This window comes from Chanodichthys erythropterus, chromosome 20, assembly GCF_024489055.1.
Source record: "Chanodichthys erythropterus isolate Z2021 chromosome 20, ASM2448905v1, whole genome shotgun sequence".
Taxonomy (NCBI): Eukaryota; Metazoa; Chordata; class Actinopteri; order Cypriniformes; family Xenocyprididae; genus Chanodichthys; species Chanodichthys erythropterus.
Window position 1 is genome coordinate 3,974,974 of NC_090240.1, and position 21,962 is coordinate 3,996,935.

At 38.8% G+C, this 21,962-nt stretch overlaps 1 protein-coding gene across 1 annotated transcript; it reads right to left on the minus strand.

The window, feature by feature from the left end:
- Positions 1 to 3,442: 3,442 nt before the first annotated feature.
- Positions 3,443 to 21,823, minus strand: LOC137009734 (myoD family inhibitor domain-containing protein 2-like). Its single transcript, XM_067372191.1, has 2 exons — positions 21,613 to 21,823; positions 3,443 to 3,702 (listed from the first exon to the last, which is right to left on the minus strand). Exons 1-2 carry the CDS (start codon positions 21,821 to 21,823, stop codon positions 3,443 to 3,445), a joined length of 471 nt encoding a protein of 156 aa, XP_067228292.1.
- Positions 21,824 to 21,962: the final 139 nt, after the last annotated feature.

The following is a 21,962-nucleotide window of genomic DNA, read 5'->3' on the forward strand; positions in this document are numbered from 1 at the left end:
TGCTAACATCTTTGTGCCAGATACCACAGCACACCTTCAGGGGTCTAGTGGAGTCCATGCCTCCACGGGGCTGTTTTGGCAGCAAAACGGGGACCAAAAGAATATTAGGAAGGTGGTTATAATGTTATGCCTGATCGGTGTATATTAAAATATATTTAATATATATTATATATTTTAAATAAAAGGAAAGAACAAAATGCTAAACCTGGTTAAGGTATTTATATGACAAAATTATTTGGCAAATAAAGGTAAACTACAGCTACAGGTTTTATTTTACTATGTAAAATATGAAAAAGCATACATTGGATGTAATCAATTACTAACATAAAAAAAATAAATATAATATATATATATATATTATATATATATATATATATATATATATATATATATATATATATATATATATATATACTGACTACAAGCTCAGCTAAGCATTATGATTACAAAATCTTTAATAAATGTGTAATATTGGAATAAAGGGTGAAGATGTCAATTTTCCTAAGATGGACATCACTTTTGGCCACTACTGTATACTGATATCCACCATAATAACACAAGAGAAACACACGAGGAATCTAAGTTCATCACAAGTAGATTTTCCACAAGCTGAAGGGCATACAAATATATTGAAACCACTGCACACAGTATCATACGAAACACCATCCTTGTAACATTGTAAAATAATGCAATAAACATTTATTTAACAACATTAGATGTAACAAAAACCCCTAATGTACACAACCGGTTACAAAAAAATAAAAACAAAAAATTATTGAAATAAAAAAAAAACATAAAATGTGAGCTGTCACACATGGAATTCTGGGAATGTCAGGTTATGGCTTTTCACTCTAAATTATAATATGATTTGTTTATTTTTTACTTCCAAAAATGGTACATTTAACAGTATTTAAATACACAAAATGTTAGGTTAGATCTACATAGGACAAGTGGTTTGGAGAATACATAAAAATTGAAAGAAATAGTTGAAATTCTGAGCATTTTCACTGTATTAGGGATGTATGAAACCAATTAAATCAGCACTATTTTGTAAGACCTTGAGAATCTGTGTTTTATTTATTATTAAACCACATTTTTACCTGAAAGTGCAAACTCACTATTAACAAGCCGAGCCACTGCCATTGAGCATGCCAACAGATCACTTTCTGTAGTATCACTGATGTGATTGGCACACATTAAGACCACAAAGAGGCATGTTTACTGAAAACAAAATATTTTATTCATGCAGGATAAATAGTTCAGTTTGACAAACATTCATGGTGTCCAGATCACTGGCTGAATCCACTGAATCAGTAACATTTGAGGTTTATGAAGTGCTACCCATATTGCCCTCCAGAGGCCATCAAAGTTGACTTTTTCTAATTTTTCATGAGTGATTGCAAGGATGTACATCTTGTAGGCCAAACTGTAAATTAGTATCACCCTGATTCCCCGACAAAAACAAAAAACAAAACAAAAAAACAATAGTATTTTTCCATTGGATTTTGGATTATTGCAGAAAATAAGATCTGTGACAACAAAAGTTTATGACTCTTGCACATTTTGCTCAAGATAATCTTCAGAACTACAGAAACCAGCCAAAACCAGTTGAACACCAACTGGTGGACCAGCTTAAACAAGCTAAGACCAGCCAACCAGCATAGGCTAGTTTTAGCTGGTTTTAGCTGGTTACCCACACCCACCTTTTTTCATGCTTCACACAACAGATTGGTGAAACATTCATGTGTTTTAGTTGTCACATCAAGTTTATGAGAGCACCAACTAAACTGTAATGAATGTAAAAAAAATGATCCATCTGTAGTGATAATTTTGTATTAAAGGATTAGTTCACTTTCAAATTAAAATTTCTTGATAATTTACTCACCCCCATGTCATCCAAGATGTTCATGTCTTTCTTTCTTCAGTCAAAAAGAAATTAAGGTTTTTGATGAAAATATTCCAGGATTTTTCTCCATATAGTGGAATTCAATGGACATCAAATGATCCCAGACAAGAAATAATCTAAAGATCTTATCTAAAGAAACCATCACTCATTTTCTAAAAAAAAAAAAAAAATAATAATAATAATAATTATACATCTTAACTATAAATGCCAAAGTTGGAACTAAATTGTCATATACATTATGCTTGTGCAAGTATATAACAATTAGTTCAAACTTTGACCTGTGGAGGGCAGTAATACACTTAGCACACTCTGTCAGTTTAAATCTAGACTAAAAACACATCTCTTTAACCTGGCATACACATAACACATTATCAATTTATATTTTCAAATCCGTTAAAGGATTATTAGGCTGCATAAATTAGGTCAGCCAGAACCGGGAACACTTCTTATAACACCAGATGTTACATCAGAAAAAGAATGGCATCTACGCTAATACTAGTCTTTCTGTTTATCCCGAGGTTTACCGTAGTCAACCGGATCCGGGCCGTATCCAGCTGAGACCAAGGACCTGCGCCTTGACACGACCACAACGCAGTCCTGAAGTATCAGCAGAGATCGAGTCGACTAGATTATCCATTGTGAAGGCCTCATCGACACGACAGCCAGTAGCACAGCTCCTCAACAAACCATCCATACCGGCGTGATGAATACGATCCTCAATTGGACACAACCACAACGCAGCCCTGAAGTATCAGCAGAGATCGAGTCAACTAGATCATCCATTGTGAAGGCCTCATCGACACGACAGCCAGTAGCGCAGCTCCTCAACAAACCATCCATACCGGCGTGATGAATACGATCCTCAACTGGATGGAACTGAAATAAATACTTTGTTTGTTGCGATCCTATCAGACTTATGATAGCAACCTGATTTGTAACAAAGCACTGTTTGCCAGAAGAGAACTGGCCCCCCGACTAAGCCTGGTTTCTCCCAAGGTTTTTTTTTAATATGAGCAATGGTTTCTCTAGATAAGACCCTTATTCCTCGTCTGGTATCATTTAAAGCCCTTTGAAGCTGCACTGAAACTGTAATTTTGACCTTCAACCGTTTGGAGGCCATTGAAGTCCACTATGTGGAGAAAAATCCTGGAATGTGTTAATCAAAAACCTTAATTTCTTTTTGACTGAAGAAAGAAGGACATGGACATCTTGGATGACATAGGGCTAAAATTATCAGGAAATTTTTATTTGAAAGTGAACTAATCCTTTAACTAAATCATCATAACTTTGGTCATAAATTAAATTTACTTGGAAGGGGAAAATAAATAAATAAATTACCCATATTTTGTCAGAATTAAATGATTATTTTGTGCATGGTTGCCTAAAACAAGCAGTGACTCATTTTACCCTGGTTTACCAATGGAATCACAACAGTTCTTTGTGACAATGAATAATTGTAACTCAGTCATTTAGAAAAGCTGTTGGGAATCAAGCGGCAATGGAGAACCTCCGTCCTGAATCACTTCCTCTGATCTGTTAGCGGTAGCACACTTCAGATATCTCCATAGCCAGCTCTATTAACTCACTTGTCTCTTGACAGGAGTCCATGCAGCTACAGTTAAACTTCATATTACAGCTGCACCAGTCTTTTCCTTTGGACTGCTCATCGGAAGTGCTGTAATACTTGTAAGAGGGGAAGCAGCGGATGAACGCCCGCTCACAGGCATCAGGCAGCATGGCGATGATGTCACAGAAACGGCAGTAGAGGCAAGCCAGCAGGATGGAGGCGCAGTCATCTGGATAAAAGAAAATTAACTAATTAAGGCCTGACATGAAATAATAGTTAGAAATAGTTTTTGAAATGGACAAAATCTTAAAGGCACAATATGTAAATATTTTGCAGTAAAATATCCAAAAACCACTAGGCCAGTGTTATATATTTTGTTCATTTGAGTACTTACAATATCCCAAATGTTTCCAACTATTTGTAAATCGTGAGAAAATCACGATTTTAACCAAGGATATGGGACGTGTTTGGGAGTCGCCTGTAAATGACGTCATATCTGCATTACCCTCGGGTTCAGGTTTTATTTTGTAGAAACCATGGAAACACTTAATAGACAAGGGAACAACTGTTTGGTTACATTTATAGACAGAAAACGAAGTATTGTTATATAGCTCAACATGTTTAGTCTTATTGTTTAAATCTAGTTTTCTTGATTTTCTGAAAGTACAATGCTTTTACCATGCCTCAGAGAAAAACAATTTTGTCAAAGAACATTTTCTCTTACAATATGTTTTTAAATTAATTGTATGCCATTTATCAACACAAGCCACCCAGCATTTATTAATGATGTAGCACTTTATTTTACAGTACGTGTACTTTCCTGGTACATATACAGTATAGTAATTATATTGTACATACAGGTAAAAAAGTGGTAACACAAGGTACTTACCTGAAATGTATGTACATGGAAACTAATAAGAAACCCTGTTGTACTTTCCAATGGTACATACATGGTAACTACTTTGTAAGCACAAAATGTTTACCATGTACATACCATTAATATTACAGTAATGTGTCTGTTAGTTACCATAAACGAACACTATAAGTAAGTGCCTGTTATTACCCAACACTTGTCTATAGGTACAGACAAGTGTGGGTAATAACACTTATTTATGGCACTTAAGGCACTTATTTATGGTAACTTGTAAGACACATTACTGTACTTACTAATTGTGTTAATATGCTTAAACTTACTATGTAATGTTTATGTACAAGGATGCACTTTATTTTACAGTCCTATTTCCATGTACTTACTATGAATGTACTAGTGAATATACCAGTTAGTTAATTTTTAAGTTACACTTGGTAAGAGCATACGTAACTTTCAAAGACACAAAACGTACATTTTTGTACATTTAGAAAGGTGCTAAAACGTGCAATATTGACATTTATAACACTAAAACGTAAAAATACTTTTTTACAGCGAAATTTTTTTAAATATTTATGAATCTTTCATGTCATAAAGGGTATAAGCATGATACTTCTTGAGTACTGGATGATATACTTTTGTGGTTCAACTTGCCTAATCTTTACAGGACAAAAATTCACTTAATAGGGGTATTTTGATGACATACATACAGATCAGTAACACTAAAACTTGGTATACTCAGTTGTCATGTGTCAAAAGCCTTGCTTAAAAGGATTAAGTATTAACACTAAGTGCCGTATAGTTACTGCAGTGTATCATTTTGGTAAGCACATTTGTTTCACAGTAAGTGTCCGTTATTTGTCTCCACACTTGTCCATGAGTACAACATAGTTACCATGTATAGTAAGTATGTGTCTGTTAGTTATCACTATAAGTGCCTGTTATTACCCAACAGTACAAAGTAGTTACCATGTATGTTCCATTGGAAAGTACAGCAGTGTTTCATATTAGTTTCCATGCACATACATGTCAGGTAAATACCTTGTGTTACCACTCTTTTACCTGTATGTACAACATAATTACTATATATGTACCAGGAAAATACTACCAAATGTGCATATTGTAGCTTTAAAAAAAAAAAAAAAAAACGTATGTAAGATGAAATTCTTAAAAGCATGAAAGACGTAAATGATGTAAATCAATGAGATCTTTATAAAAGTATACATAAATGTCAGTCATAACTCTTTATCACTCAAAAATATGTCTTTGTTAGATGATATTTAAATGCTTAGTTTTATGATTGAAGCTCAGTAGTTCTTAATGAGGGAGCAAAACATATAATGTAATGCAATACAATGATGATTGAAAGATGAACAAATAAATGTTCCTCAAAAGCCTGATGGATCATATGTGATACTCACATTTTAACTAAGTTGCTTTAGTCCAGTAAGTGTGTATCTTGGAATATTAGTAACAATATAACAGTTATTCTTACGTTTACTTCATAAAAATCATTAAAGAATATGGAGCTTCCTAAAGAAAGGTGCTTCCTGCTTCACTACTGTTCAGACACTCTTGCTTACAGCTCCACGCTTTGCTTTATTGCTTTTATATTTTATCTCCTAATTTTAACTACAGCAAATCAGCACAGTGCTCAAACGACAAATCTTAGCACCAAATTTTTTTTAACTAGAAGATTGCTACAAAAAAGGGGAATTTTTATCCGACCAGCCTCCCACTGACAGCAGCCTACATTCAAAAGGATTAGAAAGGATATGCCTCTTCTGGTTGAAGAATCTACTTGCTGCACTAACTGCCACAGACTTTTACAAAGGATTGCAGTTCTTGAAACAAAGTTATTTACGGGACCACCAAACCAGACGGAACACACAACAGAGCTTCGTCATGGACACCCTCAGCATATAGCCGGTGAGTCCCATGAAACTAGTGCTCCTAAACAGGCCATTCTGAGTGTAGAGAAACAAGCCATAACTGATCAACACCCTAATCGATGGCACAAACAGGGAGCGAGACCCAAAAGCACTCGAGGCATCAGATTGTCACGAGTATCACATATTGCTGCAGTAGTATCCTCTACCCCAAACACTGGTTCCCTACCACCGCCTATACATCTGGAGAAGATTTGAAATATTAATGAATGTGGGTGAGAAATCCCCAGACGTGATAAATGTGGGTGAGGAATCCCCAAACATGATTGGGCACAAATCAAATCATCCAGCAGCTAACACTGATGAACTGCTGCTCAAGTTCGAGCAGAGAGACGGCACTCAGGTCATAGTGCGGCCAAGCCCAGGACTCTGATAGTGGATGACTCCATAATCAGAAACATTAGCAGCAGGGATACAACTACCTGTTGCCAGTTTCTGATGAAATATAAGACTGCAAATTGACTAATCATTCATGTGGGGAAGAATGATATTCCGAAAGAGCAGTCAGAATTTCTTAAAAGGGATTTCAATGAACTTTTTTAAACGCTTAGAAGACTGAAAGTTCGTCAGTGGACCACTCCCAGCAAGAGGAATAAATAGATTTTCACAGTTGCTTGGGTTTAACACATGGCTGCAAAAAACCTGCAACATAATTGACTGAACTTCATCTACAACTTCAATCTTTTCTGGAGTCAGAGACAAATGTTCACACATGATGGCCTGCACTCAAACAAACTGGGCTCAAGAATGCTAAAGGACAATATCTACTTCTCCCTCCATCATCCTTCAGCAGTGTGTGCAAATCCACTCAACCTGAATGGCACAAACACACCTGGACAGAGTACAACTAACCACAGGACTTCATTTCAGCACCTAAATGGACATGCGGTTGACACCCCGCAAGGACAAGGATAACACCACGCAGCCACAACAACCACTGCTCACGGACACAATCTTGACTGAGCCCTGCCCACAGAGCTCACTGAGAGACAGTGACATATTAGAACTGCTCCAAGATTCAGCACCCAAGGACAACTTTTGGGAAAACAGCCTGGGAAGCCACGACAACATATTACAGCCTCCGGTAACACCAGAGCAACAGCCCCTCTCACCGGACACGCTATCCTTCTCTCCAGCATCCCCTTTTCTGTGTTTCTCAGAAAAAAATGGAGAAACGGGTGTATGCTTGAACCAAACTCTCCCACTCTTTTGCTGCAAGCCCCCAGATATCAACAAAAAAGTGGCGAGCCTCGCAACCACCAAAGCCTGCAGGCCCAGCTCACCCTCCCCCTGCCTCTGTGAGAGCTCTTCGGCCTCTGCCACAACGCCAGGGCCCACACCCTCCTCCATCTGCTCGAGGTGAACCAAAAACAACTGATACCAGCTCTCAGTGATGTTTGTCGGGTCCCCGCTCTGATAACAGTAACTTTCTCAAATGTTTACAGAACAAGCGGGAACCCAGTGTGCCTGCTTTCTCTTGCTTTCTCTATTTCTGTTTTATTACGTGATAAAGTCTAAGGCCTTCTCAAGCCGTTTGGCAAACCCATCTAATCTGCTGCCTATTACACGTCAAACTAAGATTAATGTAGAGACATTAAGTCATTGACTAGAAGTGATTTAATTTTAAGTGAGCGAATCTTTAAAAGTGCTAACTTAACAGTCTTACTTACTAACCACAAACGACCTAGATATGTTTCAAAATGAAACATGGCTAGGAGACAGCTGCAGTGCAACAATCCTCAATGAAACAGCCCGTCCTAACTTTATTTTTATGAGTGTCTGCAGAGCTGTTCGGAGAGGTGGAGGTGTAGCTGCTCTATTTAAAGATGTCTATCAATGCAAGTGCCATTTGGTGATTACTTGTCTTTTGAACATCTGGGTTTTGTGTTAAAAGGTGCTCCTCGCATTCTACTTATAGTTATTTACAGGCCTCCAAAATACTCTCCAGCATTTGTTGAGGACTTTACAGAACTGTTATCAACAATTTTCTCATAGTTTGACTGTTTTGCTATTACTGGGGACTTTAACATCTACATAGATAAAGCAGAATTCAATATGGCAAATGAAATCATAACAGTTTTGAATACCTTTGATCTGACTCAGTTTGTACATAGACCCACACACAATTGTGGACACACTCTAGATTTACTTATCAGTAAGGGTGTAAACATTTCATCCATTGTCATAAAGAATGTAGCACTATCTGATCATTTCTGTATTTTCTTTGATATATTGATCGCTCCTACTGTGAGCTAGATCTATCTCGGTCAAAAAGAGATGCTTGAATGAGAACACAAGTGTGCTGTTTATGAAGGCTATATCTTTAACACCAAGCATATCTGCAGATTCTGTTGATCTCCTTGATTCTTTTAACTCAAAAGTAAAGAATGTTATTGATAACATTGCTACTGTGAAAGTCAGGAAGAAGAGCGGCAGACAAAAAGCACCTTGGAGAAACTCAACAGCAGTGCAAAATATGAAAAGACAATGCAGAAATGCTGACTGCATGTGGCGAAAGACAAAACTTGAAATCCACTATAACATCTATAAAGATAACCTTCATGCTTTCAATGTGGAACTAGGCACATTTAGACAGACATTCTTCTCAAATATTATGAACAGCAACTTAAACAACACCCACACTCTTTTTGCTACTGTAGAGAGAGTCAGATTCCCAGTGAAATGCTCTCAGACAGCAATTGCTGTGAGCATCCTTCTTCTCTGATAAAATCAATAATATCAGAAAGGTGATCAGCACTTCCTTGAGCTGCACTGGGGTAAAACAGATCAGATCACAACCTCAGAAAGTAGCTATTATATGTCTGATTTCGAAGCAATTGATGGTAAAATTTTGGAAGAAACAGTATAGCTCCTTAAAACATCAACCTGCGCCCTTGACACACTTCCCACATCTTTTTTCAAAAGTGTGTTTAACTGAAGCAAATCTCCTAGAAATGCCTCATTTCTTTCTGGGACTTTTCCGAACTCTGTGAAAACTGCAGTTGTTAAGCCCCTCCTGAATAAGAGCAATCTGGTTAACACCATATTGAGCAATTACAGACCAATCTCAAATCTTCCTTTCATAGGCAAGGTCATTGAAAAAGTTGTTTTTTCAGCTGACAATCAGCTGAACAAATTCTTAAGCTTGAATGGATACTTCGACAACTTTCAATCTGGTTTCCGAACGCATCACAGCACAGAGACTGCACTGATAAAGATAAGAAATGATATTTGCCTAAACACAAATATAGGTAAAATATCAGTGCTGGTACTACTTGACCTCAGTGCTGTGTTTGACACTGTTGTAGTGAACAGCACATTCTAGGGCCCAGTTTATGGCCGGGCCCCTCTCTGTCCGTAACAGCGGACAAACGTTTGCTACATTTTGATTGGATCTTGGTGGCCTAACACAAACAAACTGTCCAACGCCATCAGATAAAGATGGAAGGACAACATCCAGACCTCTCTTAGAGGGTAAGAAGAAGACCTCTTGTACCAAGCCTGAGAAGGACAAGGCTTCTCATTGGTCCACAGGCAGTTACTGCCCTTCACCCATCTAGTCATTACTTCCTAAAGTTGGCCAGAGACTGCCATAAAAATTCCTTGGGACCTTAGCAGAAATGGGTGAAACAAAGAGAGATCACAAAGATCCATCCGAATCCATTCAAAACTATGTTTGAAAACCTTAGAACTGATGCAAACTACACATCCATTTGATACTTATTCACCGAAATAAGTATTCTCAGTGACAGCCATTTGTAGTGCAACATCTGATACAAATACAGCTGTTAATGTACAATTGAATGACAGTTCAATCTTTTTCCATCATGTTTAGTCTCTATTTGTTTAGAATATTGCCAAAGGTATTCTGGTGGTGGTTTGGAAAGTGAGAAATGCATTGGTAAACTTTAAAGACACTGTAAAGACTTCCAACTTTGTGCTTTATGCAAATGAGTTCCACAGGGGAGAGAAGGGTGGGCCACACTCTGTGTGTCCCCTCTGATGCCAGCAGCCAATCACAGCACTCGAATGGAGAAGCGCCAAAATGCAATCTCCTCCTCATCGGAAAGGGATAAAGGTACCCTTTCTACCGACACTCCTTGTTCTGAGTCTGCCCTTCAAACAGGGAAAGACGTAACAGATATTGTTCTGAGTCTGCCCTTGAAAGGGGGAAGACGTAACAGATATACCGTTCTGAGTCTGTCCTGCACGGGGACAGATGTTAACAGATATACCGTTCTGAGCCTCTGGTCCATCCAGAAGAGACAACAACAGAGACGACCATGTTCTAAGCCTCCAGCTTTTGAGGAAAGAGACGTTAACCAACACTACGTTCAAAGTTTCCATCCAGCGAAACAGTGACGACATCCGCAACAAGGTTAAGCTCAGGAGAGCAAACCTTCACTTCAAGGTACCTTCGTCTGCGTGTTCCAGATTGTTAAGGACCTTCTGCACCTACACCAGGGCCTCATCTGCGTGTTCCAGATTTTAGGACCCTTTGGTGCTCCAGGAGATCAGCATCCCACAGAGCTGCGTGTTCAAGACTGTTGAAACAGATTCTGGCTCCTCTCCCCACTGCATTGTCACCCGGCACAACCAGTGGAAGACGTCACCGTCATCGGACTCGACCAAGTGGAACGTAAATATCACTTAACCAAACCTCTTTCCAGAGACCTTGGCATTGTTGTATTTTATCAGTATATAATTTCCTAATTTCCATTAGATGTAATATAGCTGATGTTAGTTAATAACAAATAGTCTCTTGTTTATTTGTTTGGTGCATAATAAGGTTCTCCACCTTATTATTTTCAGAGAAACAGTTTATCTTTCCCTAAGATAACGTAACTCTTCCATAGCCACACTCAACTTAATCACTTGTATTCTATGTATCTTCTGCACTTTATTCCTTTATCATTCATGGTATTCATTTAGTAGTTGTGTTAGTTATTCTTGTTTATCTTTTTGTTAATAAAATTTATTTTATTGCACTTGTGTCTCCCTTGTGCTGATAATACAGAAAAGGCTCTACAAGTTAGCAATTTCACCAATCTTTCAGATAAATCAGCTAACCACTTTACATTAATTCTAAATGAATGAAAGCCCCTGTAGGGAGTGAAAGACCCTGACTGGTGCCCTGAACTAGGGAAAGGGGGGGAAAGTGGTTATCTGATGTACTCATAACCACACCTTAAGAGACGTGTGATCCAAAATCACAACGTCAGCGGTGACGTGAGTACCAATCCCTATTTTACTTCGCGTCCTTGGATGGACAAAGTAAAAATCACTACACTGTCGATCACAACATACTTCTTGACAGGCTGGAAAACTGGGTTGGGCTTTCTGGGAGGGTTCAGGTCATACTTAGACGGGACAGGTTATTATGTGAGTATCGGTGAGTGGACATAGTCGTCTGAGTGGACATCCATGACATGCCCTCAATGTTCAATACTTGCACCCCTCCCGTTCAACCTATATATGCTGCCACTATGCCAAATAATGAGAAAGAAAGTGTGAGGGGGGTGTGGACCTCTCGAGCGGCTTGGCGGCTGGTGAGGCAGCGCTGCTGGGAGAGGATGTGAGTTCATCTGCATCCTCATGTCCAACGGCCAGTGCTCTTCCAGCCGCGCAGGAGATAGCTGAGGAGGATAGAGAAGGTGAGTTTATTGATATTACTGAATCCTCTCAGCCACCCTGCCCCCACATATGCTGAGTTATTGGAGAATGTGGAATGCGCGGCCAGCAGATTACAGGTGCAATGGCAGCACGTTAGGAGAGAGACCGCGTGCGATCGGCTTGATGATCGGTTTCTCTCTGGCCATAGCCCTCCAACTCTAGTGACCCTTCCATTCCTTCCTGACCTGCATACTGATGTCTTTGGCCGCTGGGAGCACTGTCACTGACAGCTCATTTGTGACCCGTAGGCTGAGTGGATCTGGCATTTCATTTGAATTTGCCGGATTCTGACAGTTGTCACTGCCATGTGTGGCATGCATCCCCCTCAGCATGGTGGTGTTGGTATATCGTTCCCCTAGCGCTTTGGATGCAGCGTGAGTTCCCTTTCGAAAGGGAACGTCTCAGGTTACGCATGTAACCACGGCCTGCCTTCTTACAGTCCCTTCAGACGATAAGCAGATAACGTGATAATGTTATCTGGGTGCCCCTTATATACTTGTGGGTCGCATTGTTATGATGTCATGGGCTGTCGCCGGTCAGTATGATATTACTAAGATTGGATATGTGTTTCAGAGACCAGTTCCCACAGAGGCAGTTCCCTTAGTGCTTTGGATTCAGTGTCTCGTTTCCTGTTCTCAGTGAACCTGGTTACAAACACAACATTGAACTTCCTGTGTCCTATTCTTCTGCAATCCAGAATGGCAGTGTAGCTGAAAGGTTTGTTTGAGCTGCGCCCTCTACTGTACAGGCATATACAGTGGTGCTCAGAATTATTGGCACCCTTGGTAAATATGAACAAAGATGACTGTAAAAATAAATCAGCATTGTTTATCCTTTTGATCTTTAATTCATAAAATGAGTAAAAATCTAACCTTTCATTGAAGGAAAATAATTGAACATTATGAAATAAATGTTTTTCTCCAAATTATTGGCACCCCTAGAATATTTTATGAGTAAAATATCTCTGAAGTATATTCCCAGTCATATTTACAATTTTTTTTAGCACACCAGGGTGATCATAAACATGAAATTGTCCAGCCATGACTTCCTGTTCCACAGGAGTATAAACATGATTCAACACAAAGGCCAAATTCCCTTAATCATTCATCACAATGAGTAAAACCAAAGAATATAGTTCTGATGTGCAGCAAAAGATTGCTAAGCTTCACAATATAGAAAGTAGCTGTAAGAAAATAGCTAAAGCATTGAAAATCCCCATTTCCACTATCAGGGCAATAATTAAGAAGTTCCAATCAACTAAAGATGTTACAAATCTGCCTGGAAGAGGACATGTGTCTAAATCATCCTAATGCACAGTGAGGAGGAGAGTTTGAGTGGCCAAAGACTCTCCAAGGATCACAGCTGGAGAATTGCAGAGATTAGTTGAATCTTGAGTCTCAGAAAGTGACAAAGAAAAAATAAAAAAATCAAACAGCACCTACATCCCCACAAGTTGTTCAGGAGGTTTTCAAGAAAAAATCCTCTGCTCTCATCCAGAAACAATCTCCAGTATATTAAGTTGTCAGACATGATTGGAACTTCAAATGGGAACGGCTTCTATGGTCAGATGAAAAAAAAAAAGAGCTTTTTGGCAGCAAACCCACCAGATGGGTTTGGTGCACACATGGATAAAAAGTACCCCATGTCCATGGTTAAATATACTGCTGGATCTTTAATGTTGTGGGCCTATTTTTCTGCTGGAAGTCCTGGACATCTTGTTCAGATATATGGTATCATGGATTCTACCAAATTATCAAAAAAATCAAAACCTGACCGCTGCTAGAAATCCTATAATGAGCCACGGTTGGATCTTCCATCAGGACAATGATCCAAAACAAACATCAAAACCAACACAAAAATGTGTCACTGAGCACAAAATGAAGCTTCTGCCATGGTCTTCCCAGTTCCCTGACCTGAACCCTAAAGAAAAATATAGCTGCGAGCAGCGATGGCGGGCCCAAGCCCGGTGGCACCGCCACCCCGGTGGCTTCAGGGCAACTGTGCACAGCGGGCAATAGGCACTTAAAACGGTTAAACATCAAAGGACTATGTCAAATTCACTCCACATTTACTGCACTACAAGGTGCCGCTATAGAGCCCCTCCTCCCTGCCCATTTTCAAAGGATTACATGTGCCAAGTTTTAACATTATTCTGATGAATTTTGAAGCAAATCAGGTAAAAATAAGAGGGTGATCTCAATGTATGCTGAAAGTGACACATTTTCTGCTTCCAGTTGGTGGCGCTATGACTTTGAATCACAATACTCAAATCCATGTGATCAGCCTTGTACAACGAAGACTAAGCCAAAGTTTCATCAAAATCAATTAATGTATGCAGAAGTTATAACACTTTGTTTCCCTTTTCTTGCCATAAATTCGTTGCCTCGCCACGGCCAAACCGTTTGAGATATCCAAAATCCGTTTGCAATTAAACAACTTCAATGTGTTAGCAACAAGTTAAAAAAAGCTTGGTGTAAATTGGATAAAGCCTGTAGGAGTAGTAGTATAAAATTCATAGCCTGTTTTTTCAAAAAATTAACATTCAAACCAAAATAGCTGACTTCCTGTTGGTCGGAGCTAATGAATGTAAATTAGAAAATTGTCCGGCTTGATGAGAATAATATGTGTACCGAGTTTGGTGACTGTAGGAAAAACTAACCCCCCCACTTTTGTCAAAAGGTGGCGCTACTGAGCCCCTCCACCACGCCCATTTCTATGGCTTTGTCCATGTCTACTGGTTGACAATATTGATGTGTGTGTCGAGTTTCATGCAATTTGAAGCATGTTAAGAGCCTCAAAAACACTCAAGAATATTATTACAGTTTGACCTGTTGCCATGGCAACAATATTTCAAATATCAAAAATCCTGTCATAGGTCTACATCTGCTGTGTATTGACATTACACTGATGAAGTTTGAAGCAAATCAGGTAAAAATAAGAGGGTGATCTCAAAACATTTCAAAAAGTGATACACTTCCTGCTGCCAGTTGGTGGCGCTATAACTTTGACTCACAATAGTCACATCCATGTGATCAGACTCCTATAACGAACACACTCGTGAAGTTTCATAAAGATCAATATATGTATTAAGACGTTATAACACATTTCCTGTTTCCTTTTTCTCGCCATAAATTCGTTGCCTCGCCACGGCCAAACCGTTCGAGATATCAAAAATCCCCTGGCAATTTTTAATCATCAGTGTCTTGACTTCATGCTGACCGAGTTTGGTGGCGATCGGATTAATCGTCTAGGAGGAGTATATCAAATTCCAGAGCATGCGTTTTTCAAACAACCCTTAATAGCTGACTTCCTGTTGGCGTGGCGATTAACTTAGAGCGCGAAAGTTGTTCGGCCCGATGAGGTCTATATGTGTACCGAGTTTCATACTAATACGTGCAAGCATGTTTAATATATGGACCAAATTTTCAGACTTTTTTCAAGGGGGCGCTGTCGAGCCCCCCTGCCACGCCCGGGTACCAGCCTCTCCGGCGTCCTAATGGCCGCGGATTCCAATGTGTGTGCCAATTTTCAAGAGTTTTTGAGCATGTTAAGGCCCCCAAAAAGCCCCGGAAGACGAAAACAAAAAAAAACAAAACAAAAAAAAAAACAACGAGCAGCGATGGCGGGCCCAAGCCCGGTGGCACCGCCACCCCGGTGGCTTCAGGGCAACTGTGCACAGCGGGCAATAGGCACTTAAAACGGTTAAACATCAAAGGACTATGTCAAATTCACTCCACATTTACTGCACTACAAGGTGCCGCTATAGAGCCCCTCCTCCCTGCCCATTTTCAAAGGATTACATGTGCCAAGTTTTAACATTATTCTGATGAATTTTGAAGCAAATCAGGTAAAAATAAGAGGGTGATCTCAATGTATGCTGAAAGTGACACATTTTCTGCTTCCAGTTGGTGGCGCTATGACTTTGAATCACAATAGTCAAATCCATGTGATCAGCCTTGTACAACGAAGACTAAGCCAAAGTTTCATCAAAATCAATTAATGTATGCAGAAGTTATAACACTTTGTTTCCTTTTCTTGCCATAAATTCGTTGCCTTCGCCACGGCCAAACCGTTTGAGATATCCAAAATCCGTTTGCAATTAAACAACTTCAATGTGTTAGCAACAAGTTAAAAAAAGCTTGGTGTAAATTGGATAAAACCCTGTAGGAGTAGTAGTATAAAATTCATAGCCTGTTTTTTCAAAAATTAACATTCAAACCAAAATAGCTGACTTCCTGTTGGTCGGAGCTAATGAATGTAAATTAGAAAATTGTCCGGCTTGATGAGAATAATATGTGTACCGAGTTTGGTGACTGTAGGAAAAACTAACCCCCCCACTTTTGTCAAAAGGTGGCGCTACTGAGCCCCTCCACCACGCCCATTTCTATGGCTTTGTCCATGTCTACTGGTTGACAATATTGATGTGTGTGTCGAGTTTCATGCAATTTGAAGCATGTTAAGAGCCTCAAAAACACTCAAGAATATTATTACAGTTTGACCTGTTGCCATGGCAACAATATTTCAAATATCAAAAATCCTGTCATAGGTCTACATCTGCTGTGTATTGACATTACACTGATGAAGTTTGAAGCAAATCAGGTAAAAATAAGAGGGTGATCTCAAAGCATTTTAAAAGTGATACACTTCTTGCTGCCATTTGGTGGCGCTATAACTTTGACTCACAATAGTTACATCCATGTGATCAGACTACTACAACCAACACACTCCTGAAGTTTCATAAACATCAATCAATGTATGCAGAAGTTATAACACATTTCCTGTTTCCCTTTTCTCGCCATAAATTCGTTGCCTCGCCACGGCCAAACCGTTTGAGATATCCAAAATCCGTTTGCAATTAAACAACTTCAATGTGTTCGCAACAAGTTAAAAAAGCTTGGTGTAAATTGGATAAACCCTGTAGGAGTAGTAGTATAAAATTCATAGCCTGTTTTTTCAAAAAATTAACATTCAAACCAAAATAGCTGACTTCCTGTTGGTCGGAGCTAATGAATGTAAATTAGAAAATTGTCCGGCTTGATGAGAATAATATGTGTACCGAGTTTGGTGACTGTAGGAAAAACTAACCCCCCCACTTTTGTCAAAAGGTGGCGCTACTGAGCCCCTCCACCACGCCCATTTCTATGGCTTTGTCCATGTCTACTGGTTGACAATATTGATGTGTGTGTCGAGTTTCATGCAATTTGAAGCATGTTAAGAGCCTCAAAAACACTCAAGAATATTATTACAGTTTGACCTGTTGCCATGGCAACAATATTTCAAATATCAAAAATCCTGTCATAGGTCTACATCTGCTGTGTATTGACATTACACTGATGAAGTTTGAAGCAAATCAGGTAAAAATAAGAGGGTGATCTCAAAACATTTCAAAAAGTGATACACTTCCTGCTGCCAGTTGGTGGCGCTATAACTTTGACTCACAATAGTCACATCCATGTGATCAGACTCCTATAACGAACGCACTCGTGAAGTTTCATAAAGATCAATATATGTATTAAGACGTTATAACACATTTCCTGTTTCCTTTTTATCGCCATAAATTCGTTGCCTCGCCACGGCCAAACCGTTCGAGATATCAAAAATCCCCTGGCAATTTTTAATCATCAGTGTCTTGACTTCATGCTGACCGAGTTCGGTGGCGATCGGATTAATCGTCTAGGAGGAGTATATCAAATTCCAGAGCATGCGTTTTTCAAACAACCCTTAATAGCTGACTTCCTGTTGGCGTGGCGATTAACTTAGAGCGCGAAAGTTGTTCGGCCCGATGAGGTCTATATGTGTACCGAGTTTCATACTAATACGTGCAAGCATGTTTAATATATGGACCAAATTTTCAGACTTTTTTCAAGGGGGCGCTGTCGAGCCCCCCTGCCACGCCCGGGTACCAGCCTCTCCGGCGTCATAATGGCCGCTGTTTCCAATGTGTGTGCCAATTTTAAAGATTTTTTGAGATTTTTAAGGCCCCCAAAAAGCCCCGGAAGACGTAAAAAAAAAAAAAAAAAAAAAAAAAAAAAAAATAATAATAATAATCCTTAGAAGAACAAGAGGGCCCTGCGCGAATTTTCGCTTGGGCCCTAATAATCCTTAGAAGAACAAGAGGGCCCTGCGCGACTTTTCGCTTGGGCCCTAATAATAATCCTTAGAAGAACAAGAGGGCCCTGCGCGAATTTTCGCTTGGGCCCTAATGAGTGAAGTGAACTGAAGAGAAGAAGCACCAACATGGAGCTGGAACCTGAAGGTTCTGGAGAGATTCTGCATGAAGGAATGGTCTCTGATCTCTTGTCAGGTGTTCTCCAAACTCATCAGGCATTATAGAAGACGAATCAGAACTGTTTTCTTGGCAAAAGGAGGTTGCAAAAACTATTGAATAAAAGGGTGCCAATAATTGTGGCCAACGTGTTTTGTAGATAAACAATTATTTCATAATGTGATTTTCCCCCCACTTTCAATTCTTTTTCTTCAATGAAAGGTTAGAATTTTGCTAATTTTATGAATTAAAGATCAAAAGGATAAACAATGCAGATTTATTTTTACAGCCATCTTTGATCATATTTACCAAGGGTGCCAATAATTCTGACCACCACTGTATATGTATTTCCTTCACCCTGAGGCTTATTCATTTTACTTTTTGTATGAAAGGGCTTTTAGATTTGCCAAAAATAAAACAAACAAGCAAGCCCAGCCCAGGTGAGAAAAAGTAATGCACAAGTAATATAATGCATGAATTTCCTTAAATTAGTTTATTTTTAGGGAGTAAAGCAATATTGTAACATTACTTTTTGCATCGTTCACACCATTGAACTGAATTGAATCAACACTGAACTGACTTGAACTGAACATTGACACTATCATCTTCTGTAGAGCTGCTTTATAGCGGAAATTGAATATTTCATAATTGCTGAATTTTGAACTGTTATTTTTCCATGTATATCTGAAGCTGCTTTGAAAATCTGTATTTATAAATTGCATAATTGATTAATTTTGTTTATTGAATGGAACTGAATCAACATTGAACCATCTTGAGCTGAACAATGACACTATTGTCTTCTGTAGAGCTGCTTTACAGCTGAAACTGAAATCATTTTATATTTTTTTCTGTGAAGCTGCTTTGAAATAATCTGTATTGTATAAAGGGCTAAGAAATAAATAGAAATAAATGTGACTTCACTTGACATGTCCAAAATGCATGATGATATCATAGTACAGTACTTTTTGCAAGAATATTTGTAAAAGTTCTTTAATAATAAATAATAAAGAAGCTTTGATAAATATTCTCTAGCACATTTATTTTCAGTACGCAAGGGCAGTGCTGGTATTTGTGCACATCACTCAGTTATCATTACCTGAATATTTCTTCTTGCATGAATTATTTATTTTTTGTAGATATCCGCACATCAAGTTAAGTGCAGGCTGCCATAAACTGTAAAACTGTAAGATGCTCTAATTACACTGAAACCGGCAGCAATCAGCCATTTCACTGTGATAGATGGAGGGCTGAAACAAGAGAAGCCCAAAACATGTATTTCAGTCTTTCATCAGCACATAATTGCTCAGAATTATGATTATGGCATGTGTGGCCATGCTTTTCACAGAATCAGACTAATGTCACATGTAAAACCTTATAGACAGGAACTCTCTGTAGATGTATAATTATATAAAGGGCTGTTTGAGAAGAAATGGAGCACATAATGCACAGCTGGGAGAAATAAGTGGTCACCTGCAGCCATTAATGTAATACAATAATGTAGTATACATTCCCCTGGTGAACTAGCTTAATAGTTTGAGAAACAGAACAACCCGAATATAGTTTCACTACACAGGATGAGTGTACAATAGTGAGAGAATTATTTTTCAATATATCTCAAAGTACAGGTTTACAGTCATGTATCTTGCATAAGGCTCTGTCACACAGGGAGTCTTTTAGCATCTGAGTGTTGGTGTAAGTGCTCATAAAAGTGCACTTCACTCTGCATGAGAGCTGCAAGTGCATCAAACTAACATGTTTACAAGTGAAGGATACTTAAACGGGTGTTGAAACTACAGAATTTAACAGCAACCAAAATTATAGCCATGTAGATTCTGCAGAACAATGTTTTTGAAACAAACTAATAAATAAACCAATGTTTCAGCATTTATAATAATATGTAAAACCAAACCAGTTTTCTTTTTAAATACTAAAACATCAATCGACCAATATTATTTTTAAGAAACAATTGTACTATGTTATGGTAACATTTAAATATATTTTATGTTAGAAGATATAGAAGTCTCTTATGCTCACCAAGTCTACAAAAATACAGTAATATTCTAAAATGTTAGAACTATTTAAAATGTTTTCTATTTTAATCTATTTTTTAAAATGTAATTTATTCCTTTGATCAAAGCTGAATTTGTCACATGATCCTTTAGAAATCATTCTAATATGCTGATTTGATGATCAAGAAACATTATTATTTATAATCTTGAAACAATTGCTGAATATATATAACCTTTTAAAACAATAATGTATACATACACTCACCAGCCACTTTATTAGGTACACTTGTTCAACTGCTGGTTACCGCAAGTATCAAATCAGCCAATCATATGGCAGCGACTCTATGCATTTAGGCATGTAGACATGGTCAAGACGATCTGCTGAAGCTGAAACTGAGCATCAGAATGAGGAAGAAAGTTGATTTAAGTGACTTTGAACGTGTCATGATTATTGGTGCCATTTCAGAAGATCTACTGGGATTTTCACTCTCAACCATCTCTAGGGTTTACAGAGAATGGTCAGAAAAAGAGAAAATATACATTGAGTGGCAGTTCTGTGGGTGAAAATGCCTTGTTGAGGTAAGAAGAGAATGACCAGACTGGTTCAGCTGATAGAAAGGAAACAGTAACTCAAATAAGAACTCGTTACAATCGAGGTCTGCAGAAGAGCATCTCTGAACACACAACACATCCAACCTTGAAGCAGATGAGAACCAGCAGCAGAAGACACACCGGTCACACTCCTGTCAGCTAAGAACATCAAACTGAATTCACATGGTTTCCCCAAAAATGGACAATAGAAGATTGGAAAAACATTGCCTGGTCTGATGGGTCTCGATTTCTGCTGCAGCATTCAGATGGAGGATCAGAATTTGGCATTAACAACAAGAAAGCATGGATCCATCCTGTCTTGTATCAACGGTTCAGGCTGCTGCTGGTGTAATGGTGTGGAGGATATTTTTTCTTGGCACACTTTGGGCACCTTAGAACCATTTGAGTATTGTTTAAATGTGATCGTCTACCTGAGTATTGTTGCTGAAAATGTCCATCCCTTTATGACACACAGTATCATCTTCTGATGGCTACTTCCAGCAGGATAACGCGCACAAACCTCAAATCATCAAATCTACTGTAGTTTCTTGAACATGACAATGTGATCACTATACTCAAAATATTTTTTTTTTTATTGATATTTCTCAAATCATTAAGTGGCACACATGGGCCTCCATAATTAAAGCACAATTGTTTAACACAAGACAGGCTACATCAGCATTAGGAAGAGTGCATTTTTAAAAGTTAAAGCAGCCAGGACAACTTTTACGTACTGGACTCACACACACAAAAACATTTAAACAGAGAAGCATTGCCGCTGTACCTGAAGTATCAGGCTGATAGGACTCAAAGGAGGTGAAGGTGCTGCTCTCGCCACTGGGCTTTCCACGCGAGCAGAGCGATGCACTGGATCCGACCCACTCACTGTCCCCTGAGGACACTACAGACACGGGCTCCTCTTCTTGGTCCACATCTATCTCTGAAATGGTGCTCAACCTTCTCAATCCACTAACCACAACACCCTGCTCACTCATTCTGCATCCAGGATTAATTGAAAATGAGAACAAATATTACAGCAGACTCAGCAAAAGCACATGCTAAAGCAAGACACGCACTGCATTTGGGAGGGAAAAAAGCATACTGTACCTTGAGTGATTCCAGTAGCCCTGCCTC

What these genes read in the sequence shown, in the direction of transcription:
- LOC137009734 (XM_067372191.1), bottom strand. Translation starts at nt 21,823, where the DNA reads ATGAGTGAGCAGGGTGTTGTGGTTAGTGGATTGAGAAGGTTGAGCACC. An exon ending in CTATCAGCCTGATACTTCAG is followed by an intron (nt 3,703 to 21,612) that starts GTACAGCGGCAA and finishes TCTTTTATCCAG; the next exon opens with ATGACTGCGCCTCCATCCTG.